Source organism: Rhinopithecus roxellana, chromosome 7 (assembly GCF_007565055.1).
Source record: "Rhinopithecus roxellana isolate Shanxi Qingling chromosome 7, ASM756505v1, whole genome shotgun sequence".
NCBI classification, from domain to species: domain Eukaryota; kingdom Metazoa; phylum Chordata; class Mammalia; order Primates; family Cercopithecidae; genus Rhinopithecus; species Rhinopithecus roxellana.
The window spans coordinates 34,737,165-34,763,381 of record NC_044555.1 but is presented as its reverse complement, the minus strand read 5'-3'; the positions used below and the strand labels follow the sequence as shown (position 1 = coordinate 34,763,381).

General features: G+C 48.6%; 2 protein-coding genes across 2 annotated transcripts; both read right to left on the bottom strand.

The window, feature by feature from the left end:
* Nucleotides 1–1,507: 1,507 nt before the first annotated feature.
* Nucleotides 1,508–17,269, bottom strand: ELK1 (ETS transcription factor ELK1). The gene is made up of 6 exons (XM_030934378.1): nt 17,060–17,269; nt 7,535–7,778; nt 4,900–5,343; nt 3,741–4,172; nt 3,002–3,103; nt 1,508–2,916 (listed from the first exon to the last, which is right to left on the bottom strand). Exons 2-6 carry the CDS (start codon nt 7,742–7,744, stop codon nt 2,818–2,820), a joined length of 1,287 nt encoding a protein of 428 aa, XP_030790238.1. The 5' UTR covers nt 7,745–7,778; nt 17,060–17,269; the 3' UTR covers nt 1,508–2,817.
* Nucleotides 17,270–18,431: 1,162 nt separating this feature from the next.
* UXT (ubiquitously expressed prefoldin like chaperone) lies at nt 18,432–25,833 on the bottom strand. Its single transcript, XM_010366138.2, has 7 exons — nt 25,711–25,833; nt 25,426–25,532; nt 24,390–24,471; nt 24,180–24,247; nt 23,790–23,897; nt 18,717–18,780; nt 18,432–18,531 (listed from the first exon to the last, which is right to left on the bottom strand). The coding sequence occupies exons 2-7, from the start codon at nt 25,521–25,523 to the stop codon at nt 18,478–18,480; spliced, it is 474 nt and encodes a 157-aa protein (XP_010364440.1). The 5' UTR covers nt 25,524–25,532; nt 25,711–25,833; the 3' UTR covers nt 18,432–18,477.
* Between the last annotated feature and the right edge of the window lie 384 nt (nt 25,834–26,217).

The window sequence follows — 26,217 nt, the reverse complement described above, 5'->3', positions numbered from 1 at the left end:
TTTCTCACTCAAGCCACTTTTTCACACACCCACGATCCCCGATTACAGCCTCTCCCACGAAGACATTCACACGCATACACAATCACACAGTATCTCAGACACCATCGTCACCTAGTCTCACGTTTCTTCTCAGTCAGCTTCCAGCACCCTCAATCCTTGATTTACAGCCTTTCATAAAGTCTCTTGCAAAGGGTTTTACCAATGGTATAATCAGTTTCTCAGCCACTGTCTGAGTCATCACTGTCCCTCAGTCAGCTTCTGATATACTCAGTCACTATTTCAGTCACCACTAGGCCCTTGATAAGTCACCCACAGTCACCCATGCCCTGTCTTGGTCGTGCACACCATCAGTTTCTTCATATGGGAAGCTCAACATGGACACACGTGCACAGCTTTACAAGTTTCTCACACCGCCACGTGGTCACTCGCCGTGTCTCATTTGCTCAGCTCTTTTGCATGGCCCCGGATTTATGGTTGCTTATGAACTGTTTCACAAACCCCCTGACGCTCTGACATCACTCAGTTGTCAAGTTCCTCTCCCACAGTTGCTGACTCCCAGTTACCGCTACTGCAAGTCTCTCATCAACAGCCTCGCCCCTCTCCCTGGCACGCCCAGTGACGCGGTCTCTCACACCATGTCAGTGGCTCCGTCCGGCTCACTGTCATTTTCTCTCCCACTTCCTCACAGTTCCTGAACCTGTGGGACAGAATGTGGCAGTAACGGTAAATCGATTTGCCACTAGTTTCAGGTGTACACACACACACTCACGGCCTGTCACACTCTCCCAGTCACAGCCATTCATTTTGTTTCTCAGTCTTTGCTACAGTCTCTCACGCCTGCTTTCCAACACACAGTTGCACCTTCTTGTATCTTTGGTCTCAGTCGCTGGTTTGGTCTCATAGCCATTCTCTCTCATACAATCAAGTTCGCACCCATAGTCTTATGGCTTTAGCTGACACTACAGCTTCAAGTAGTTTTGTACATTGTCTATTTCTCAAACGTTGAGTCGCCTATAATGAGGTTTGTCACCTACACAATCTTTGCCACAATCCCTGACAACCTCTACTGTAGTTTCATGCCCACGTAGTCTCTCACATGTGGTTTTGGTCACTCAGTCTGTCTTGCTCACCATCAAATACTGATGGGGCTGCAGTCTCCACTCTCTTCTCGTAGATATTATTTTGTGCATATCATCACAGGTTCTTGTACAGTACCTTGACTACTCGTCCAGGATCAGTTATTTTCTGAAACACGGCCGCGATTTCCCACATAGACACACCATCAAGTCTGTGGTCACAACTTCTGTACTCTCTCACACACAATCACAGCTTTCCACATCTCTGACACACACATAGTTACCAATATGCAGTCCCTACTACTGTTTCTCACACACGCCATCACACCATTTCTCTCACGATCAACCTCTGCCTCACACCCTCCACACAGTCATGCTTGTCACACTCAGCTAGTCCTTACATCAGAGAAAAAGTGCCAGCAGCCTCCAGCATCACTTTGAAAAATATATATTTACAGGAACAATTCCCCATTCTCTGGGACTCTTTAGAAAAAAAAAAGGTCCATTTTGGGGAAGTAAAACAAACAGTGGAGACGAGTGTAGCACCGTCCCCCAAATCACCAACCCCCAGGTCCCGAGGCCTGGGCTGGGCCAGCGCTAACAGGTGAGCCCAGGAGTCTTTTGAACCCACTCTCTTTTGCCTAGAATAGAGACAGGACAGGCTTTATGTCCCCCATTCCTCCCTCCCAACTCCAGGGACATTGAAAGGGTCCTTTGTACCCGCCCGCAGGAAATTGGGGGGCTGGGAGGGAGGGAACTGAAAATACACGTTTGGTATCAAAAATAAACACTTGGAGGGGGGAGGCGGCAGGAAGATTCCCCCCCAAATCCCTTCCTTCCCACCCACCCCACCAAATATAGGAAGAGATGACTCCCTCTCCCCTATTGAAAAGCCCCATTTAAAAATAGATTATACTATCAAAATGGCAGCGGGGGAGAGACAGGGAGACCTGGAGAACTGGCTGGAGGGGCCCCCCAGACGGGGACCACCCCCCAAAAAAACCCTCCATTGGGAGGAAACAGGCAGGACCCCAGGGAGGTTGGCAGACAAAGGAATGGCTTTTCAGGGGGAAGAAGAACAAAAGGGACATTCCTCCCTGGCCAAAGTTGGTTGAAAAAGGATAAGCTGTCTGAGAGAAAGGCTGGGGAGGTGGAAATTTCTATTCCAAGGGTGTGATTCTTCCTTGGCCAAGACTCCCAACCCATTAAATGGTACAAATTCTTCCTGGACCCCTGAGTATGGCCAGGAATAATAAAACAAAACAAACTAACTCTTCTACTCACATTTGAAAATGGAGACAGGGCTCCCTCATCTCCCCAAGGGCAGGCTGAGAAATAAAGAAAGAAAGGTCGTTCTCAAGCCAGACCCCGATTGTCTTGTCTTGGGGAAAAAAGTGGGGAGGTGGGGGAGATGTCCTAACCACCCTAAAAGGTTAGGTCAGGCTCCTCCCAGTGGCCTTCAAAAAATAAATAAATAAACCGCCCCTACCATTGATGTAGGAGACGTGTAAGGGCGGCCACTGGGGGACTGACAGAAAACAGAGACGTTGTGGAAGCTGTGTGTTTTCTGTGGAGGAGATAATGAGAATTACTCTTGGGAGTAATTCTTCCCAAAGATCCCCACCCCACCACAATCAGAGCATGAGTCTTTCAGTTGAACTATGTTTCTCCTTGAGATGGCTGGCTGGAGACAGCATGGATGGAGCGACCCCAAAAGGGGTGGTGGTGGTGGTGGTGGTAGTCATGGCTTCTGGGGCCCTGGGGAGAGCACCACGGGGGTCGAGAGGCCATCCACGCTGATGGAAGGGATGTGCACCTGGGCGCTGCCACTGGACGGAAACTGGGGGTAAAAAGAGGGAGAGGTCACAGATGGGGGCCATTCTTGGGTCTCTCACCCTGTCCAAAATGGGGAAAGAGGATCCTACCTGGAAGGAGAGCTTGGCCGGGCTACGGGGCGCAATGGGACTCAGGGTGCTCCAGAAGTGAATGCTGGGAGGCAGCGAGCTGGGTGTCAGCAGCACCGGGGTCTGTGGGGAGAGGGTGGTCGGAGCTCAAGTGAGTAGAGAGTAGATGTGGGATGCTGGAAGGGACTTGGGCCTAGCCCCACCAAAGATTTCCCACTCACACTCCCAAGGTCACTCCCCAAAGTGCACACACCTAGATGGTAACTATGGAGGCTACGCCTACCATCTCTCAAACTCCGTAGACACCCCCCACTCCCTATTCCCGAGAGCCCACCCTCAGTTACTGAGACCTCATTGGTCAAGACCACCCACAAGACCCTATCCAAATGCTGCTCTCAAACCTCTCAAGTCACCATCCCAGCAGCTCAGGGTCAACTTCTAACTCATGTCCCACCCGTGAAATCCCATATGCAAATCCCAGACCAAAAAGCCCTGCTCAGGTTCCTTAAGCCACACCCCAACCCAGAAACAGTACCACAGAAAGCCCCTCGGTCCCACCCACAAAAGTCCCCAGTCCTGCCCTTCACTAATCAAACCCTATCCCTCCAGTCCAGCGTCAGCCCAGTCAATCACACTCGAAGGCTCCACCCTCTTCAGGGACAACCACATTCGCCCTCCTCTGATTCCTGTTAGTCACCCGCCACATGCCAGTCCCATTGGGGTTGGCATCCACCCATCCCACCCCTCCGCAGGCACTCACCAATGTATGCGTAGGAAGTAGGGACGGAGTTAGCGCCGGCCCAGGTGCCTGGAGGCCGGAGCCAGTTCCCGATCCTGGGGTCCGTTCGGGTCCTGGCCCACCTAGCAGGCTCGGGCTGAGTGGAAGCTCTAGGTCCCGGGGCTTCCGGCCCTTCTGTGGCTGGGAGATCTCAGGGCTGGAAGCCGCGTGGCCGCCTGCCTGCCCTGCGGTGTCCATAACAACCGCGGGCAGCCGGGCTGGCACGCCCTCCTGTGGAGGGACTTCTGGCTCGGCCTTGGTAGTTTCCGGCACAAACCCTCTCTCCCCGGCAACTTCCAACTCTTCCTTGGGCCCTTCCACTTTCACCTCTGGGGGCAAAGCCCGGCCCAAACCTGGCTCCACATTCAGCTCTTCCGATTTCAGGTTTGGGGCCTCGGGCGGGGTCAGGATGACCTGGGAGAGGAGCAGGTACAAAGAGGGTAAGGATTGTTGGGGCCAAAGGATTCTCCTGTGGGTACCCCCAGTACCAAGTGATTTCCCCAGGAAAGTGGCACTTGGTACTGGGGGCAAGACTACACATCAGAGCAGGTTCTCCAACAGGACATAGGACTTCATCAAGGAAGTAGGGCTTCCTCTGGGGCAAGTCCTCCTACGGGACAGGGGACTTGGGGTAAGACAACCTGAAGCAGGTAGGAATCTGAGGGATACCATCCTCATTCATTAAAACAGTAGTTCTCAAAAATTTACCTTCCTCTGAACCAGCAACATCTGCCTCATTTGGTAACAAGTTAAAAATACAAATTATTGGGCTCCTTCCCAGCCCCACATATTCAGAAACTCTGGGGGTGTGCCCGGCAATCTGTGGTTTAACAAGCCCTACAGGTGATTCTGATGAGCGCTAGAGTGTGAGAACTAGTGCATTAAACAAATATATTTCGGGCACCTACATGTTCGGCAGCTACTAACTGTAGCACAGTATTCTCCCCTTTCTGTCTCAGGATTTGTGTAGCTCTCTGCCCCACCCCTCCTTCTAAGAGGATGTCTGTGTTCTTCCTTCCACCATTATCTCCTTTAACAGGAGCACTATGTCTCTTCTACCAGCCTCCCTCATCATCCGGGGATTACACATCCCTCCTCTTTACTGCCTCCTCTTACTGAATTTCTATATTCCAGTCCTTACCTGCAGAGGCAAGCCAGCCTCCTCAGCCTCCAGGCAGGCCTCCAAGGGGCTTGGACTGGTGCTCCTGCTCCCCGAGGGGGGTGCTGCTGCTCCTGCAGGAGCTGCATTGGGGAGCACCACAGCAGGCCGAGGATGAGGGGGTGGCTGTGGCTGCAGAGACTGGATGGTGAAGGTGGAATAGAGGCCCGAGCGCATGTACTCGTTCCGGCTGCTGCGTGCCAAACCACCCGGGCCTGCCATTCCTGCACCCTTGGGTGTGCCTGGCTTTCCAGAGGCAGTGTCCCCTGGGGTGGCATGTACAGCAGCAGGGGCCACAGTTGGCATGGCGGAGGTAACAGACACCTCTGGCTGGGGCGGGCAGTCCTCAGTGGAGCACCCTGCGACCTCAGGATAGGATACAAACTTGTAGACAAACTTCTGGCCGCTCACCTTGCGGATGATGTTCTAGAAAGGGAGGAGAGGAACAGAGGGCCTTAGAGGAAAGGGGCAGGCTGGAGGAAGGGTGTGTGTATGTGGGGGTGGAGTGGTGTTTCTCTTATCCTAGTGGCTCTCTTCCCAATTGCCCCTCTCTGGCTTTCCTGTCCCTCCTCTGTAAGTTCCCCTCTCAGCCTATCAGCCCATTTCCTCTCCCCCTAGATTCCCCTTATCTATATCCCTCCCCAGTTCCTCCCCTTTCTCTCTTCTCTCCACAACAATTCTTTCTTTAAGCCCCTTCCCATCCACCCCTTTCCAAGCCTCCCTCTGTCACTCTCCAGGTCCATCTATCTGATTTTCCCACCCCCTCCACACTGTGGCTCCTCTTCACAATGGGGCCCGTGAAGGGAAGGTAGTAGGTGTGGGAGCAAGTCTTCTTGGCTCCAAGAACCAGGGGTTCACAGGGCCAGGCCTTGTGGGTGACTGTCAGGACACAGTTTTGGAGACTAGCAAATGCAGTAAGACAAGAAAATGAAGTAACTGGTATAAATGTTGGAAGAAAGTAAATTAATGTAGATGGATGGGGTGATGAATTACTAATACAGAGGATTATTTGAAGCTAATGACACAGAAGTGGAACAGGGCAAGGTCACTGCAGAGGAGAGGGTGAGGAGGCCTCATTATTAATACCACTGTGGAGGTTGAAGCTAAAGCAGTAAGAAAATGAAGTAACTAACAGCAATTAGACAAGAATATTAAAAATACTGGTATAAATATTGGGAGAGGGCCTACATCAAGGCTGGCTTGGGTGGGTCACAGAGCATGTTTGGGGTTTTTCAGGTCTGGTGGGTCTCAGAGATGACCTAGTGTTCCCAGAGGGCAGAGTGAGGGAGCCTCATTACTAATATTGTTCTGGAGGGTTGAGCTCAAGGAATAAAATATGAAAATGGAATAAATGCCATAAACTATGAAGGGTGTGCAGCATAGGTCCAGGGCTGTTCTGGGGGGCACGGGCAAGAGGAGTGTGGGAGCACTAGGGCATTCTGTGGAAGTCTTAGTGCTGGTCAGATATGTCACAGGGTGGGCCTGTGTTTCTCAAAAGAGGAACAAAAAGGGATATTCATGAATATTGTTTGGGAAGTTTCAGCAGAAGGAATAAGAAAATGAAATAACTTAGCAGGGTGCGGTGGCTCAAGCCTGTAATCCCAGCACTTTGGGAGGCCGAGACGGGCGGATCACGAGGTCAGGAGATCGAGACCATCCTGGCGAACACGGTGAAACCCCGTCTCTACTAAAAAATACAAAAAACTAGCCGGGCGAGGTGGCGGGCACCTGTAGTCTCAGCTGCTCTGGAGGCTGAGGCAGGAGAATGGAGTAAACCCGGGAGGCGGAGCTTGCAGTGAGCTGAGATTTGGCCACTGCACTCCAGCCTGAGCGACAGAGCGAGACTCCGTCTCAAAAAAAAAAAAAGAAAATGAAATAACTTGTATAAATATTGGGGGGAGGGGAAACCCAGCAGTGGCCTGGGGGTCTGAGAGGGCAGAATGGGGGAAATTTTAAATTTTAGCTGTAGGAATAAGATAATGAAAACAATTGATATAAATATTGGGGTAGACCAGTGCTGCTCTGGGAATTTAAGAAGATAGGGTGTGGAAGTTGGTACTAAACATGTAGTTGCAGAGGTTTTAGCTTAAGGAATAAGAGAAGAAAATAATTGGTTAAAAATGTTGGGGTCCCAGAGGACAAAGTAAGCAAAAGTTGGTATAATACTGTCAGGGAGGTTTTGATTCTAGGAATATGAGATATTCTGGAATAAGAGAAGACTATGAAATAACTAGGGAAGCCCAGCACTGGTCTAGGGCTTCCAGAGGACAGAATGAGGACCAGCCATTATTAACCGTGTTTTCAAAATGTTGGCTATAGGAATATGACACGAAAATGAAATGTGCATGGCAGGGCAGAATCACTTTGGGGAATCTCAGAGTGGGAGTAGGAGTCAGTATCAATAATGCAATGATGGTTTTTGCCAAAGCAGTAAGACAAGAAAGTAGGTGAGATAGTGCTTAGGGGCCCAATACTGGCCTGACGGTACCAATGGATGGGTTAAAAACTGATAAATTTTAACATTGTTTTCAAAGTCATAGCTATGGCAATTACAACAAAATAAAATCTCTGATATAAATGTTAGGGGGGGTCCCAGCCCTGGTCTGAGAGACTGTACCTTGTCATAGTAGTACCGCAAGGCCCGGCTGAGCTTGTCGTAATTCATGTTGGTCTTGTTCTTGCGTAGCCCCCACAGCCGGGCCACCTCCTCTGCATCCACCAGCTTGAATTCACCACCATCCCGTGAAGTCCAGGAGATGATGTGGCCATTGCCTTGCTCTCTCAGCAGCTGCAGCAGAAACTGCCACAGCGTCACAGATGGGTCCATCGCTGGGGGAGTGCTCACGCCATCCCAGGGGTACCTGGAGAGCAAACAGCTGAGTTGAGAGGCTGTGGACATAGGAGGGGCAGAGGTCAGTGGGAGGAGGATTCCTTTTTTTGTCATCTTTTCTCCATCTCTGTCCTCAAACCCTACCATCATTCCCTAAACATTCCCAGACTAACTTCTAGCTCTCCAGTCTAGCTTGGGATGCTCCCTGTGATGGGATACAACTCGTGGGTATCTTAGGATGGTGTGAATGTATTTTGCATGTGGGACAAATGTGAATCTGTGGCGATCAGAGGGCAGACTGTGGTAGGCCAAATGATGCCACCCCTGCTCCACATCCTAATCCTTGGAACCTGTATGTTATTTATACTACATAGCAGAAAAGAACTTTGCAGATGAAATTAAGGTTACAAACCTTAAGACAGGGAGATTATTTCTGGATTATTTGATTAAATTCAATCTAATCATATGAGCTCTGAAAAGCAGATGATGAAGAAAGAAATGTAGCTCAGAGATGTGATGACAGAAGAGGCAGGGGAGATTCAAAATGTGAGAGGGACTCAACCTGCCATTGTTGGCGTTGAAGATGAAGGAAGGGGGCTCAGAGCCAAGGATTGTGGGCAGCCTCTTAAAGCTGGGAATGGCCATCAGCTGACAGACACTAAAGAAACAGGGACTTCAGTCCTACGACCTCAAGGAATTGGATTCTGCCAACAACTTGAATGAGCAGGAAATGGATTTTCCCCTAGAGCCTCCAGAAGGAACACAACCCTGTCAATACCTTGATTTCAGCCCACTGAGACCAGTGTGGGACTTCTGACCTATAACAATTTTTTTTTTCTGTGGACTCTCAAAATTCTCCTCAGGTCAACAGGTATAACAGGTATAAATATAACTCATTATTTAAAAAAAAAATTTTTTTTTTTTTTTTGAGACAGAGTCTCGCTCTGTCGCCCAGGCTGGAGTGCAGTGACGCCATTTCGGCTCACTGCAAGCTCCGCCTCCCAGGTTCACGCCATTCTCCTGCCTCAGCCTCCCGAGTAGCTGGGACTACAGGCGCCCGTCATCACGCCCGGCTAATTTTTTTGTATTTTTAGTAGAGACGGGGTTTCACCGTGTTAGGCAGGATGGTCTCGAACTCCCGACCTTGTGATCCACCCGCCTTGGCCTCCCAAAGTGCTGGGATTACAGGCGTGAGCCACTGCACCCAGCCACAAATATGTTGTTTTAAGCAGCTAAATTTGTGATAACTTATTACAGCAAGAATAGAAAATTAGTTCCATCTCCTTTATTTGAGCATTATCCGTATCTTCTACCATATAAATGTTAAGTTTTTCAGGTTTTTTTGCCAGAGCCTTGCAAAGGCTGCTCACTCCACGTGGGGCTTCCTTCTTCTGCCTAGCAGTCTTTCTCATCTTTCAAGTCCCACCTTGAAGGTCCTTTCCTTTATGAAGCTGTCCTAAAACTGAACGCCTGATCTCTCTGTCCTGTTACTATCCCTGAATGTTCTCTTGTTTTTGTTTTTTTGTTTTTTTTTTTTTTTGAGATGGAGTATCTCTCTGTCGCCCAGGCTGGAGTGCAGCGTAGTGGCACAATCTTGACTCACTGCAACCTCTGCCTCCCAGGTTCAAGTGATTCTCGTGCCTCAGCTTCCCGCATAGCTGGGATTACAGGTACCCACCACCACGCCCGGCTAATTATTGTATTTTTAGTAGAGACATGGTTTCACCATGTTGGCCAGGCTGGTCTTGAACTCCTGACCTCAAGTGATCCACCCACCTCCCACCTTGGCCTTCCAAAGTGCTGGGATTACAGGCGCGAGACACCACGTTCGGCCCTGAATGTTCTCTTTCTCGATGACAGCAATAATTAACATCTATTGAGAGCTTAATACACATCAGGCACTGTTCTAAGCAGAGGCAATATGACCTGCTGGACAACTGCCCAGGCACTAGGGCCAGACTGCCAGTGTTTGAATCCTGGTTCTGCCACTTATTAGCTGTGTGACCCTGTGCATATTCTTTTTCTTTTTTTTTAGAAATGGGGTCTCACTACGTTGCCCAGGCTGTTCTTGAACTCCCAGGCTCAAGCAATCCTCTCTCCCTGGCCTCCTAAAGTGCTAGGATTATAGGCATGAGGCACCACGCTTGGCTGATATTCTTTAACCTCTTTGTACCTCAATTGTCTCATATGTAAAACAGGGATAATGATATGCCCATTGCTAAAATGGGGATAACAATACCTAGTTCATAGAGATATTGTATAGATTAAATATTATATGCCTGAGGTATATGATAAGCTCTAAATATTAGTTTCTGATTTGTTCATAGTCCCTTATCTGCTATTCCAAAATCCAAAATGCTCTAAAAGCAGAAAGCTTCTTATACCTCTTTTGGCAGCAAAACCTGATTTGAAATGAAACAAGGCCCTTTCTGGTCTTTATTGATTCTCGCTTAGTGTGAGAGTGTTCATACATTTTGCTGCATAAATATGAACACAGCCGATTGCAGAGCTTACTAAGGGGTGTTATGTAACATCGTATATGCATCATGTTACCTTTCTGAAATCTGAAGAAATCGAAATTCTGAAACGCCTCTGGCACCAGGGGTTTTGGGTAAGGGCATATACACCTGTACTGTTATATTTTTTTTATGGGCTTTGACTCATTTATCCCTTATTACGCCTCTGAGAAGTAGGTAGTCTTACTGTCATTAATTTATAAATGAGGCAGTGGAGGCACAAATGTCTACGTACCTTCCACAGTCCACAAGTGGCAGAGCCAGCATTTGGAGCCAGGCAGTCAGGTTCCAGTTGGCTAAGCATTTCACCATTAGACTAAATGGAGCCTCACACCAACTGCTCCCTCTTAGCATGTCCCTCAAAGAACAGGATCCTCCCTGTCACCCCATTAGTGCTTTCTTTCCTGAGAGCAAACTGGAAATAAACATGAGCTTCCTGTTCAATTATACAAGTCACAAAGCCATGAAGTGTCCGATTAGAGAGTCCTGTCACCAGAGACCTCACTGAATTTGTTTTGCAGGCAGGCTTGTTTCAAAAGCCCAAAGAGTTCAGAGTGACTCCTGGTGGCAAAGACAGGCAATTTTACCAGTTCCTCTTTCAGCTGCAACAGAACCTATCAGCTGAGTGAAAGGTCACGGTGGGCTTCCAGCTTCAATAGCACATACGGCTTTGTATTTTGTAATTTCTCCCACTTGACCCCTCATAAGAGTTCTAGCAATCTGCCTTGCTTGGATATGTTTACTTCTTTCCATTTCCTTCACTTAGCAAGCTTTTGGTGAGTGGGCCAGGTGCTGCGGATACAGCCGAGAACGAAACAGACAACAATCCCTGCTCCAGAGGAGCTCACATCTTAGCAGGGAAGGCAGGTGAGAAACAAGGCAAACATGTACAAGAGTGCGTTGAATGGTGGGAAGGGTTATGGGAAAAGAAATCAGGCAGGGGAGAGTTGTTACTTTCACATGGAGAGTCAGGGGAGAGTAGTCACCAAGGAGGGGACAACTGGGCAGAGACCTGAAGGAAGTGAAGGAACTGGGCTCGTGAGTATCTGAGAGCAGCGAGCCAGGTGGAAGCGGCAGCCAGTGTGAAGGGCCCAAGGCTGGAGACTGGTAGGTGACATGGGGAGAGGAGGCCGGCATGGGTTGGGGGGAGAGCAGGGAGGCAGCGGGAGAGGTGAACAGAGTGACGGGGGCCAGACTGAGCCAGGCTTTTTCGGGCGTTGTCAGGACGTTGAGTGAGACAGGAGCCACGAGAGGGTTGTGAACAGAGGGATGACAGGCTGTGACTGAGATTTTAACAGGATCCCCCTGGCGGTTGTGAGGAGAATAGACTATCGGGGCTGAAGAGGCCACTGTGGTAGACGATGGTGGTAGCAGTGGGGCTGGCGAGAAGTGGCTGGGTTCTGGAGAAAGCCTGAACACAGAATAGGACTTGCTGACAGATAGCATGCCTGGGGGAGGTGAGAGAAGGGTCCAGGGTGAGTCTAGGTTTGTGGCCTAATTACCCACAAGGACAGCATTGTGGTCAGCTGAGGTGGGAGCCTCGCAGGAGAGTAAGTTTTGAGGGGGGTCACGCCAGTTTTGGAGATGGTCAGTTTCAGAGGCCTGTCAGACACCTACGGGTATGCTATGAATACATTTTAATAATTTGAAAATGCAAGCCAGGCATACGATGCTTACCATGTGCTGTACACTCTTTGAATCATTTAACTCACTGAATCCTCAAACCACCATTAAAGGGTGGGGATTATCATTTCCTCCATTTTCCACATCAGGCAATGGAGGTACAGAGAAGTAACCTGCCCAAGTCACACAGCTAGAAGTCGGCAGAGCCGGAATTCAAAACATAAGTGGTATGGCTCTAGTGAGCAATCCTAGCCACCTTACACCACCAGTTCTCCATGAAGAGAAACAGAGAAGGGTAAGATCCTAGAGAGTGACAGGAATGCTGTTTTACACAGGGTGTGCAAGGAGTTCTTCCCCAAGGAAGGGACACCTGGCCTGAAGGAGGGGAGGTAGCAAGCCAGGCTGCCCTCTGTGGGGGAGGGCCTCCAGGCGGAGTGAACGGCGTGTACAAAGGCTCTGAGGTAGCCACCCTGAACTATCTACCGTTCCGAGACAGTTCCAACCTCTGAGGGTAAGCACGGGCTGCTCTCCCCTCAGGGGAGCTCTTCCCTCACTTCATGGACTCAATTACACAATCATCACGTTCCAGGAAGAATTCATTCTTCCTCTGCGTGATCAAAGGTGCCAAATAACCTGCCTGCTCTTGCAAATCTGTTCTTTCTGGGTCTTCAGCCTTATGTTCCTCTGCCCCTGTTCTGGCTATTCTGGCTCAAGGTTACCTTGGGCAAGTTACTCAGCCTCTCTGTGCCTCTTTCCTCATCTGTAAAATGGGGATATTTTACTCTCAAAGTCAAATATTCTCAAAAGTACACGTACCCTCCAAGGCTTCTGTGAGGATTAAATGTGTCAATTCTGTAAAATACTTCTGTAAAAGACTTAAGGAGGGATTGACTTTTTTTTTTTTTTACAAGTACCATTGTTAGGAACTTTTTTATACATGTGCCTTTGTATAGCATATTCCAAACACCATAGTGTAACAATGAATCTTTACTGAAATAACACTACCCAGGTACAACAAAATCAAATCACTCTTAGAAACATCTTTTACGCCTGTGCCTTTAGGAGAGTGTATTACACACACCACAGTGGTTATTTTTTTTTATTTATTTATTTCAGAAACAGGGATCTCACTATGTTGCCCAGGCTGGCCTGGAACTCCTGGGCTCAAGTAATCCTCCCACCTCAGCCTCTGTGCCCAGTTACATACCACAGTTTTGTGAACACATTCTTTCAATGCAACAACACAGTCCTTATTCACATATACAACTAGCACTCTTAGAAACAGCTTTCATACCTGTGCCTTCACAGAGCATATTACATACCTCAGTCTTGTGAACACATCCTTTTGAAAAGGAGGAAAATCCTTATTCATATATAAACTGACATTCTTAGAAACGTCTTTGATACATATATCTTTTTGTACTGCATTCCAGGCACCACCGTGTGGTAAACATCCTTTGGGGGTTGGTATTTGAACAAAAAAGTGCCTCTGATGTGTGGTAGATACTCCACAGCTATTAGCTATTAGCTAGTGTGTCATCCTTCTCCCCCTGCCCCTGCAATCCTATCTTATGTATCACCTCGACCTGCACTATCTGGCTCCAGTCACCTGTGTGACCTCACCTTCTGCCCCTCCCCGCACTCTGCTCCAGCCACATTGGCCACCTTGATGTTCCTTGAACATGGCAGGCACCATCGCACCTCAGGGCCTTTGCACTGGCACTTCCTTCTGCCTGCTATGCTCTTCCCCTAGACATTAAGGCTCCCTCCCTCTTCACCGTGAGGCCCTAATTCAAGAGTCATCTTCCCTGTGCCTAAGATTTCAACCACTCCCCAGTACTCGATTCCTACCTGCCCTATTTCATTATTTCTTTTCAGCATTTGTCTACTATGCTAATTTAACTTATTTATTTTGTTCACATAGTCTGTCTCCCCAACTTGGTTTTTTTTTTTTTTTGAGACAGAGTCTCACTCTGTCCACCCAGGCTGGAGTGCAATCTTGGCTCACTGCAACCTCTGCCTCCTAGGTTCAAGCAATTCTCCTGCCTCAGCCTCCCAAGTAACTGGGATAACAGGCACACGCCACCATGCCCAGCTAATTTTTTGTATTTTAGTAGAGACGGGGTTTCACCGTGATGCCCAGGCTGGTCTCGAACTCCTGAGCCCAGGCAATCCGCCCACCTCGGCCTCCCAAAGTGCTAGGATTACAGGCGTGAGCCACCGCACCCGGCCTCCCCAACTTTAATAAATGTCTGCTCCACAAGCACAGATATTTCGGCCTGTTTCGTTCCTTGCCACATTCCAGCACCTAGAAGAGTGCCTGGTACTCACGAGGGGCTCAGTAAAGGTTGGTTGCATGAACAGTCCCAACTAACTAGCTCTCATATCCCTTCTTCTTCCCCATCTGACCCCTATGCTGGTGTCTGAAATTATCTTTTTCCCATTTATTCATGGGATAAATTCTTAGTGAGCATCTGCTGTTTACCTGGTACATTTTCAGTTGCTGGAGACAGAGTAGTGAATGAGCAGACAAAAACTGAGTCCTCATGGGACTCACATTCTAATGTGGAGAGAGACAACAACCCACACAGTGTGTCAGACAGTGATAAAGGGCAACGAGACAAAGCAGGGACCTGGCTTGAGCCCTGCTGGGTGTGCAGCTTCAGATGGCCAGGGAGGGGTTGACTTTTTTTGTTTTTACAAGTAGCATTGTTAGGAACTTCTTCTTTATACATGTGCCTTCGTATAGTATATTCCAAGCACCATGGTGTGACAATCAATCTTTACTGAAATAACATTACCCAGGTACAACAAAATCAAATCACTCTTAGAAAAATCTTTTATGCCTGTGCCTTTAGAAGAGTGTATTACACACACCACAGTGGTTATTTTTTGGTTTTTATTCAGAGACAGGGATCTCGCTATATTGCCCAGGCTGGCCTGGAACTCCTGGGCTCAAGCAATCCTCCCACCTCGGCCTCCAGAGTAGTTGGGACTATAGGTGCACACCCGTGCCCAGCTACACACCACAGTTTTGTGAACACATTCTTTCAATGCAACAACACAGTCCTTATTCACATATACAACTAGCACTCTTAGAAACAGCTTTTATACTTGTAACTTTGCAGAGCATATTACATACCTCAGTCTTGTGAACACATCCTTTTGAAAAGGAGGAAAATCCTTACTCATATATAAACTGGCATTCTTAGAAACATCTTTGATACATGTATCTTTTTATACTGCATTCCACACACCACAGTGTGGTAAACATCCTCTGGAGGTTGGTATTTGAACAGAGTGCTGAAAGGAACCATGCAGAGATCCGGGGGTGGTGTTCAAGGCACAAAGAACAGCCAATGCAAAGGCCCTGAGGCTGGCCCATGCCTGCTATGTTTGAGGAGCTGTGTGGTGGAGCCAGTGTGGTTGGAGCACAGTAAGGGGGTGGGAAGGTATAGGCGGCAATGCTAGAAAGGTTACTTGTTTCACCTTTAATTCACAGGTAATATTTATTTACACTGGAGGGGATTCTAGTTCTGATCCCCCATTTCACAAATGAAGAAAAAGGCACAGAGAGGAAGTGGTTAAATCACACATCGAAGGTCACACAGCTGCTGGGATTGGGGGGTGGGTGGGTGCTGAGAGAAGGTGGGGAATGAAGACCACTCTGCAGGCAGAGAGAACAGCAAGAACAAAAGCTTGGAGGTGGGAACTAATTTGGTTTTTAAGGACTGAGGCCTCACGTGGGGTGGGATGGGGTCTAAGAGGGGAGCCTCAAAAATTATCCTGTGTCCTGAGTACTTCCTGGGCCACCTTTGAGTAAGGAATTTAACCTCCCTATGGCCCAGCTCGCTCACTACCTATCTCATGGGGTTGTGGTGAGGATTAAAGGAACTCATTCATATGAAACACTCTGCCTGATACACAGCAGGTGCTCAATAAACGCTAGCTCCTACTGGCATTACTCTCATCACTGGTGCTAATGTATTCACTTATTGTAGTGAGGCAGAACGTCTTTGTGGTTACTAGTGTGATCAGGCTGACCCACTATTAAGAGGTGAGGGACAGGCAAGGCCATACACTGCTACACAAGGAAAAGAGGATCAGCACGTTCTCTTCTGGGAAGGGAAAAAAAAAGAAGGAAATTGAAAGTACACGGCCGACCTTCCCCCAATTACAAAGCACTGGACTCACGGGAGGGTATGCGGGGGACTGTGCAAGCATACAGGGGTGTGGGGGAGGAAGGCCAATGAACAGATCCACTGCAAAGGGAGGGGTGATGAGGCTCATCACCTGAGGGGAAGGGGAGCAGAAAACCTTACAGACTCCTGCACCACAGTGAAGGGAGAGAAAAGCCATCACACAGACTGATTCAAAGCAGAGAGGGAAAAGGCTATGGACTGAGCTACTGAAAATAGGGAGATATAAAGCACTAAACTGACCCACTATTAAAAATAAGAGAGAACCCCAAGGGCTAGAGTGACAATCTACGAAAAAGAGAGGGCAGATAGGGCAATGGACTGATAGCTAAAGGGACGTGAATCCAAACATGAAGACTGATCCACTATAAAATGGTGGTGGTGGGGGGGGCGGGGGGGAGGTGGTTCTGAAAAAAGCCATGGACTGATGCATTGGGGGAATGGAGGAGACAGGAATACAAACTCAGGTAGACTCACTGTTAAAGAGGGATGCGGAGGGGTGCGGCGCCACGGATTGATTTCGCTACAATGTACAGAAGGGGTGGAATAAACAAGGCCACGGACGGGTCTTCTGAAAGTTGAGGCTAGGAGAAATCCAAACACTCAGATACACCTACTATTAAGGGGGCTGAACACTGTCACAGGCTGGCTCCCTATAAGTGGGGGTGGGTGGGGGGCGGGTGGGGGTAGGGGGAAAGCCTATGGACGAGTCCACCCTAAGTTGGCGTGGGGAAAAACATAAGCACGCAGACCGATCCATTACACAACGGGAGGGGGAGGTTAGGCCACGGTCAGATCCACTACAAGGGACGAAGGGCTTGAGCAATGCCACACGCAGGTCCACCAGCCGTGGTGGTGGCGGCGGGGAGTCGAACACCAGCAGGCCACCGGCCAAGCCACATCCTTTGCGCGGGGGCGGGAAGGATACGTGGGGTCACGGACGGGGCCCTCCACCCTCCAGGCCCAGAGCTCACCTGTGTGTCGCGTGGCAGTGGCGTTGGCAATGTTGGCAGCTCCGGGGGGCGGGGGCTCCATACGCGGCCCCACCGCCCCCCAGGCCTGGGTTCCGAGGCGGCGGTGGCGGTGGCGGTGGCGGCGGCGGCGGCGGCGGTGGCGGTGGCGGCGGCAGCACCTAGAAGCCGCCCCTGCGTTTCCCTACAGCTCACGTGGGCCCGGGGAGGAGGAGCCCAGTGTCCCGCCGCTCGCTGATTGGCCAAAGCGCTATTAATCGGCCGCAAGGCCTCGGGGGGTTGGGGGACGGGCCCTTCCCCACAGAGCTGTGCCGTGATTGGCCTAAGCGGAAATGATGGAACGCTCACGGCCCCTGGAGTCCCGAGGAGGCGCGTTCGGCCTTCCCGGTGCTCTACGCCGATTGGCTCAAGGACTGACGGACTGTGAGCAACTGCCGAGGTTCGGGGCGTGTGTGTAGGGGGCGGGGGGCTGCCTCACACTGATTGGCTTACACGGGATTGATGGAAGACAGCCTCCAAGGACGGGGGTGGGTAGCCCTGTTTATCTCTGATTGGCGGATGAGGGACTCCTAGACCCCTGCCAAAACACCAAGGGGGTGGTGCCGCACGCCACGCTGCTCAGCGGAAGCAGGACTTGTATAGAAATGGGCGTAGCAGCCGGCGGGAGTGGGTCGGGCTGGGCTCCGCGTAGGCGGGCAGGGCAATTCTATGGTTAGAGAAGACCATAGAGCTGGGTAGAAGACGAATTTAGAACACAGCGGAGGTAGGAGGGCAGGATGGCTGTCAGGCACACGAAGGAGCATTGAGTGGCAGAAGCGCAATGCCTTCAGAGGGCAGAGTTGAACTGTGGCCAGAGTTAAAAAGGGGAGGAACCTGGCTCTGCGTTGATTGGCGGAGGCTGGACTCAACCTAGAATAGGGGCCGGACTAGGGAGAGCGGGATCCAGCTCCGTGCCTATTGGAAGCTGGAACCACTTACAATAGCAGGGGCTAGGACAAGGTAGGGCTGAGACGGATTTAGGGTAACGACTGGGTGTGTGAAAGGGTAAACCTTAGGGCCCTCGTTCCCTTTTGGAACGAACAAACCTCCACCATGAATTGGCCCATTCTCTATGGCAATTCAAAGGGTGGTGTCAAGGAAAAGGAATGGAAGGGTGAGGTGGGGGCCCAGGTTGCCAAAATGACAGGAGAGAGGGCAGTGCACAAGGTCAACTGGCAAATGCTGCCGGGCAACAGGCTGGAGGCAGGACTGTTGGGGCATCTTAGAGGTTCCACAGAGAGACTGGATCTCTGGGTCTCTCAGTAACTTTGTGCCCTAGGAACAGGCCCCCGTGGCAACCAGCAGGGTTTATGGGGAAAAAGAAGGGCCATGTGACTCAAAGGCATTCAGGCTCTTTAATGTCTGAGGATGGGGGGAAGAAGTCAATGGTGAGGCTTCTCTGGGAAATTCTGCAGGCCTTGTAGTTCTCTAAGCCCCTGAAAAAGAGGACAGAAGAGACTGAACAAAGATTGAGTCTGGGTTACGCCCCCAGGCTTGCTCCGACCTCCCTCCCTTGACTCCAGTTTAAAGGGAAAGATGGTCCTTCTCTTCTTTCGCTCTCTCCCTTCTTCAGGTCACCACCCTAAACACAGAGTCTGGTAGTGGGGTGAGCTGCTCTCACCTCTAGCAACATGTGGATATGGGCTTTGATATTCATGGAGTCCTTGGTGAGGCTGTTGCTGAGCCTAGAGAAAAGAAACAAAGGGCAAAATGGGACCCACTTATGAGTATGAGGAGGACCCTTCCTTATCACTTCAAGATCTACTTATATCTTGGATGATTTCCACCTGGCTCACTCCTATGCAGAAGTGCCAAGCCACCATCTGGTTTTCACTGATTCAAAGATTATTAAATGCCTACTGTATGCCAGGCGATTTTAGGCACTGGGGAGATAGCAGCAAACACAACAAACAAAACTCCTGGCCTGATGGACTTCAAATTCTTGTAAAGACAGACAGACAAAAAAAATGATGGAATAAAAGATGTGTCAGATGGTTCTAACTACAATAAAAAAATTTTAAAATGAGAGAATAAGGAGTACGGGATTGGGGGGCTGCAATTTTAAATAAAGGGCTCAGGGATGGCTTCACTGAGAAGCACTTGAGTAAAAAGACTTAAAGACAGTGAATTTTGAGTAGGGTGGCTATATGGAGGATGTGTTCCACACACAAGGGGCAGCAAACACAAAGGCACTGAGGTGGGTGTGTGCCTGGCATGTTTGAGGTGCAGCCAAGAGGCCACTCTGGCTGAAGGAGAATAAGTGAAGGGGGAACGTAAGAGGTGAGGTCAGAGAGGTAATGAGGGAGGCAGACTGTGTGAAGCTTACAAGGCCATGGTAAGGACCCTGGCTTTGACCTTAAGTGAGATGGGAGCCAAGGGAAGGTTGTGGCAGAGGAAGGAGGTTGAATTACATGAACCAGTCAGTTGACTCCTTTTCTCTAAGCCAGTTTGGATCAGATCTCACCCAAAAGAATCCTAATTGATATAAAGGGTCAAGGAAGGCCTTTCTGAAGAATGAAGAATGAGAAGGAACCGAAGAATGCCTAATGGTTAAGCAGTAGGAAAGTCTTTTCCACAAAAAGGCCAAGAGGCAACAAAGAGCTGTTTGAGAGGCAGTGAGGTCAGAGCGTTAGAAATTAAGTGAGTGGTGAGGGAAAGTGGCGTAAGACAAGGTCCAAGAGGTAGGAGGAGATTAGATCAGGCAGGGTCTTGATATAATGATAAGGAATGTGGATTTTATTGTGCTGTCAATGTAGGAGTCAGTTTGAGGGGTAAATGAAACTAAATACTGTTGGAAAAGTAGAGAGCAATAAGACAGGATGTTAAATTGGAAAAACAAGTAGTATGAACTCATGTATATACCAATATCTCCCACGTTTTTATTTCTAGCCCAGAACTCTCTTGAACTTGACTAGGAGTTTTAATGACATCTTCTAAAACTTCACTTCAGTGTTTAATAAGTACCTCATACTTAACAGGTTCCAGACTAAACTTCTGACCTTCCCCTCCAAATCTACTCCTCCCCTATCTTCTCCATCTCAGATAATGGCAATTCCATCCTTCCAGCTGCTCAGCCAAAAACCTGGACTCCTCTCTCTCTCACACTTCACATCCAGTCAGCCATTCTTCTTAAAATCACGACTGTTCCATTGCAGGTAATGCTTCTGATCTCCATGATATGCTTTCTCCATAGCACTGTCAACATCTGACATTCTACATCATTCATTTATTGTTTGTCTCCCCTGACTAGAATGTCAGCCGTATGAGGGCAGATTTTGGTCTTTTTTGTTTCCTGCTCTATCCCCAAGGACCAGAACAATGTGGGGCACAGAGCAGGCACCCAACGTATGCTGAATGAATAAGTGATTACTCCATTCAAAGGAACCTGAAGTTGGTTGAGTGTATGTTTAGGGACAGGAAATACATGAAGTATGGGTGTTGTTGCCAGAGAGCAAGAATACTTTCAAGAATATTCTGGGGGTAGTGCTTAAAGAACGGAAGAATGAACCTGATCAGCTCCTAAGGGACAATTTGAACATCAAAAAAGAGAACAAAATTAGTTAATGGTATCAGCTTAGCTTATGAAAACCTATGAGTTCAACACTTTAAAAGGGAGAAAAATAGAGTTCACCAAATGCTAGCTGTTGCTATGTGGAGAAGCAAATTACTACTGATTTAGTATGTAAGGCAGTGTGAATAGTCATATAGTTATGCTGTTTCTTCTTCTTTTTTTTTTTTGAGATGGAGTCTCACTCTGTCGCCCAGGCTGGAGTGCAGTGGCGTGATCTCAGCTCACTGCAACCTCCACCCTCTGAGTTCAAGTGATTCTCCTACCTCAGCCTCCCGAGTAGCTAGGATTACATGCGTCTGCCATCGCTCCTGGCTAATTTTTTGTATTTTTAGTAGGGACAGGGTTTCACCATCTTGGTCAGGCTGGTCTTGAACTCCTGACCTTGTGATCCACCCGCCTCAGCCTCCCAAAGTGCTGGGATTATAGGCGTGAGCCACCGTGCCCAGCCTTTATGCTGTTTCTTCTATAATTACGTGTCTATTCATGAGATATGGATGCGTACTCCTTTCTGTGTCACCAGGAAAGAATACACAGAGATTTCATCCTTTCTACTTCCCAAACAAAGAAATATACTAAGAACAGGAAGAACTGACACTTTTGATCACATGGAATGACCAGAAAGTTAGTTCAAAGTATATCCCATGTAACCAAATATTTTAAAGAGGAGAGCCAGCTACATAGACTCAAGTCTTCACCTCTTAGAAAAATCAAACTTCTAGACAGTCCTACTAATTACAATAAAGCAGTAAGAGTCAACCATATTTTTCATCACACTAATAGACCAGGTCAGTATATCAAAAAGACCAGGCAAGGGAGGCAGGCACTGACAATTTAAATACTTCATTTTGGGGAAGTACATGGAGTCTCAAAATAATTAAAATCTATTTGATAGGCTCAGAAATCCTGTGACATAACAAGGAAAGCCTTCTTATACAAACTGGACTTTAGCTGGGCGTGGTAGCTCACACCTGCAATCCCAGCACTTTGGGAGACTGAGGTGGGCGGATCACCTGGGTCGGAGTTTGAGACCAGCCTGGCCAACATGGCAAAACCCTGTCTCTACTAAAAATACAAAAATTAGCCGGGAGTGGTGGTGGGTGCCTGTAGTCCCAGCAAGTTGGGAGGCTGAGGCAGGAGAATCCCTTAAGCCCAGGAGGCAGAGGTTGCAGTGAGCCAAGATCGCACCATTGCACTCCAGCCTGGGCGACAAGAGCAAAATTCCTTCTCAAAAACAAACAAACTAGACTTGGTCTAAATGACCATCAGTTCAGAATTGTGTTGACCATGAAAGCAGGCCATTTAATTAAACTATATGCTAATTGGTCTGAACACCAAGAATCAGAAATCTCAGCAGGTCTGAGGTTCTTTTGGGTCCACTAACACCTGCTAGTCCTTCCCATGACTGGAAAGGTTTGAAAAGAAAAAAATTACTGAAACCCTAAGGGAGGCAACTCTGGAAAAAATGAATGTAGGAAGACATAAATGTAACCAACAAAGAAGTTTAGATCAATTGTATTCACACTTGTGAGATGTTGTTAATCTAAGTGTATTTCTCAGTGCCCCCATGCTCATTCCATTGAAACCAAGCTCACCTCTCTTGGTAGTTTCTCTAGCATGCCAGGCACACTATTCCTCTTGCCAGGAATGCTCTTCCCCAGATAGCTCCATGGCTTCTTCACTCAGTCAAATGATTCAAATGTCCCTTCCTCTGGGAGGCCTTCCCTAGCTACATTTCAAATCCCTCATCTATGCTCCTAACTGCCCTTCCCTGCACAAAACCGTAAATCAAGCTTGTCCAACCCTCAACCAGTGGGCCACATGCGGTCCAGGATGGCTTTGAATGCAGCCCAACACAAATTCATAAACTTTCTTAAAACACTATGTGATTTTTTTTGCAACTTTTTTTTTTTTTTTTTAGCTCATCAGCTATCATTAGCATTAGTGTATTTTATGTGTGGCCCAAGACAAATCTTCTCCCAATGTGGCCCACGGAAGCCAAAAGATTGGACACTCCTGCCTTAAACTCAACTGGAGCCCACACTTTCTCTCCCCATCACCACCAACACATATCTGCTTCAATAACCACTTTAATTTGCATCCAGCATACCCTTTCAAATTATTTCAACAAACATAAAGCCAGGCAGAGCGGTGCGCCTATAGTCCCAGTTACTTGGCAGGCTGAAGCAAGGGGATTGCTTGAGCCCAGGAGTTTGAGGACGTAGTATGCTATGATCGCAGCTGTAAACAGTCACTGCTTTCCAGCCTGGGCAACACAGCGAGACACCATCTCTTAAAAACAAAAACAGAGTGTCTACTATATGTTTGTACTACTCTAGTCACCTGGGGTATAAACCAAATCTCCCCCTTTGTAAAACTTACATTCTAATTGGAGGAGACAATATGAGAAAGCAAGAAATTACATAGTAAATATTAGGGGGTGATAAGTGTTAGGGAAAAAAAGTAGACGGAGGGGAATCAAGCATGCCAGGGGCTATGATTTTAAAGTTAGGTTACAGAGGGCCTCATCGAGGAAGTGACATTTAAGCGAGATGAGTGAGGAGAAAGGAAGCCATGTGGGTACTGGGGAAAAGGGCAGTGCAGGCAGAGACAACAGCTACGGCAATTGCCCTGGGGTGGGATCATTCTTGGGGTGCTGAAAGAAGCATGTGAAGGTCAGTGTGGCAGGAACACAGTGAATGAATAGTAAAATTAGCAGGAAGTGAAATCACAGGTAACTAGTTTTCTTGTTACCAATTCTAACAGGCTGAGACCTCATGGATCTGGTCATAATTGTATTTATGTGTAACAGTATAGTCCTTCTAGATTGTAAGCCTTCAAGGAACTTTTCTGTCTTGTTCACTGCTGCATTCCCACTGCTAAGCACAGTGCCTGGCATACAGAAGATTCCCAATAAATGTCTGCATGAATGAACGATACAAAGATCATTTTTTGAATGCTTATTATGTGCTATACATGGGCTTTGCAACCACATTTCTTCAGCCCCAGCTCTGAGGAGGAAGGGAGATGAGTCCTTAAGTATCATTCTAGGCAGCCATGGGGAAAGGGAGAAGAGTGCTGGAAATGGTGGTGTTTTTACACACTATCCTCATGGAATGGACTTACTCTGTGAGGAGAGAGCTCTTACGATCAATGAACTTGAGAGCTTCTGCCAGTGTCAACTCCAGGAAAAAACCATATCCCAGGGCCACATAGATGCGTGAAGTATCTGGGCTGAGGAAAGAGAGGTTAGAGGAAGTGTGGGGGAAGTCCTTATCACTGTTTAGCAGAGTTTATGTTTTGCTCCCCACCCTTCCCCAAATTGAGGCTCTGGGAAGGCAGGGATTTTGTCCTATTTTATTCACTGTCACATCCCCAGCACCTAGCTTATATCCTACTGGGATATAAAACCTTGTATAGTGCCTGGTACATAGAAGATACTCAAAAAAATATATGTTGCATGAGGGAAGGGGTAAGCTGAACCCTGTGGGCTCAGAGGGGCAGGTAGATACTCACACCACTGTGTCAACGAAGAAGTTACAGCCCAAATCCACCTGCATATATAACTCCGAGTGCTTAGCTTCCTGTGCGGCCAGGGAAAAAGAGGTAGGGGTCAGTGGTGAACTCTTAGGTCAGGTGACAGGTTTGGCTCTGGAGTCTCTCTTCCCATTTCCCTCCCTTGCCCACACACACCAAAAAAATGATACCCAACCCCATAGTCTTTACCTGGAGTCGCTCAATGACATTTCTCAGTTGAAGGTATTTGGCCAGCTGCTCATATACCTTGTCTCGATGGTCTAGCACCTTTCTGATGGGATGAAAGTACAATGGTGACCAATAGGCAGCCCCATTCCTCCTAGTATACCTCATATCATGACCCTCTGAGACTAAAAAGCTGAAAAGGCTTTTTAGTGTACAAGTTAATTTTGGGCTCTGGGTCAGACTGCCTGGGTTTGGATCTGGGCTCTGTCCTTTATAGATGTGTGACTTTGGCAAGTAAGTAACCTGTTTGGGACTCGGTTTCCCCATTTATAAAATACAGATGACAGTATTACCTTGTAGAGTCATTAGGATTAAATGAGCATTTACTCAAAGCATCTAGAATAATGCCTACCAAATGGTAAACTCTCTATATACGTGTTAGCTATTATTACTATTACTACACTCCCAATACTGAACTCCAATCATAATGTCCCATCCTCACCCTAGAAAAATCCTCCATCCCTTTTAGGACGCTCATAGTCCTAGTTCTGAACACCTTACTTCTTGCTTAGATTAACAAAAATTGCAATAATATTTCTTCATACTTATTGAACCTCTACTATGTTTCAGGCATCCATGCTACTAAATTATTTACAAAGATGGGACATATGAAAAACTCAAAACCACTGCATGGGGAAGGTTCCGGAAAACTCCCCATTTCACAGAAAAGTTTATAGGGCACAGAAAGGCGAGGTATGACGTATTCACAAGGATGAAGAATGGCCGAGCCAGGATTCGAACCTAAGAACTGTGGTTCCAGAAAACAAGCCCTAATCCGTCAAACATCGGCGCCCGCGCATGCGCTGACACGCCCCCTGCTATGAACGCCACGTCCCAGCCAAACTGCACCCGGGATATCATCCCCACTTCACGCTCCAAGGAGCGCGGGGCCGGACTCTGAACGCCTCGCCCACCAATCCAAAGGGTTGGCCCTAACTCTGAACGCCCCACCCACCACGTGGAATATTCCAAACGCCCCGCCCCCCCCACTGTCACTCACCGCAAGTCACGCTGCAGCACGTCACTGATGAAGGTCTCGTAGCGCAGTACTTTCTCCCCCGTGGCCTCCACCGCCCGCCGCTTAGGGGGCGTCGCCATGATGGGCTCCTGGGGAGTGGGGAGGGGGAAGACCACGTTGACCGCTCCAGTTTGGCCTCACACACAGTTCATCTCTACCCTCTCAACGCTGGGAATCGACTTGTCCGGCTCAAGCTGGGGATTCAGCCTTCCGCCCCTCCCAACTCGGGGACCCGGCCACCCAGGGACACCCAAGCGCGGCCTTTACCTCAGGGCCGCCAGCTGTAAGAACGGTTGGTAGGAACCGCGGCTTCCGGGTGGCGCGGGTGAATGACGTAAGTGGCAAGCGCGCTGGCCAACCAAATAGCCAGCTGGGGAGGGGCGGGCCTGAGTGGAAGAAGACGGGCCAAAGGGGAGAAGAGAAGGGCGGGGCTTCACGGAATCCGAGGATATCAAAGATGACTAGGGCGTGGGAACAGGCCATCTGGTAATAAACCGGCCAATGGGGGACTGCAAAAGCGGTGCGTGGAGCCTATGGAGACCGTGCGTCGCTGGTGAGGGTGGGATTTAATGGGATTTGGCGGTTCTAAGTTAGGCGCGACGCACAGGTGGAGGTAGAGAGAGGAAGTGAAGAGTTTAATATTTAAAAGGACCTAAGAATTGACTATGGTTCTGGTGTATAAGGAAGATCCCGTGTGATCTGTCGGCTTGGGTATTGATTTGTCATACGGGAGGTTTGGGTTTCACTCCTGGCAATGGGACTGAGTATGAGCAC

Excerpts from the sequence above, each read along its gene's own strand:
- ELK1 (XM_030934378.1), bottom strand. The coding sequence starts at position 7,744 with ATGGACCCATCTGTGACGCTGTGGCAGTTTCTGCTGCAGCTGCTGAGA. Across the intron at positions 4,173-4,899 it reads AGGCTGGCTTGCCTCTGCAG|GTCATCCTGACCCCGCCCGA; the intron begins GTAAGGACTGGA and ends CTCCTCTCCCAG. Across the intron at positions 3,104-3,740 it reads TACTTCCTACGCATACATTG|ACCCCGGTGCTGCTGACACC; the intron begins GTGAGTGCCTGC and ends CTCTCCCCACAG.
- UXT (XM_010366138.2), bottom strand. The coding sequence starts at position 25,523 with ATGGCGACGCCCCCTAAGCGGCGGGCGGTGGAGGCCACGGGGGAGAAA. Across the intron at positions 24,472-25,425 it reads GTGCTGCAGCGTGACTTGCG|AAAGGTGCTAGACCATCGAG; the intron begins GTGAGTGACAGT and ends TCATCCCATCAG. Across the intron at positions 18,781-23,789 it reads AAGAGCTCTCTCCTCACAGA|GCTCAGCAACAGCCTCACCA; the intron begins GTAAGTCCATTC and ends TCTTTTCTCTAG.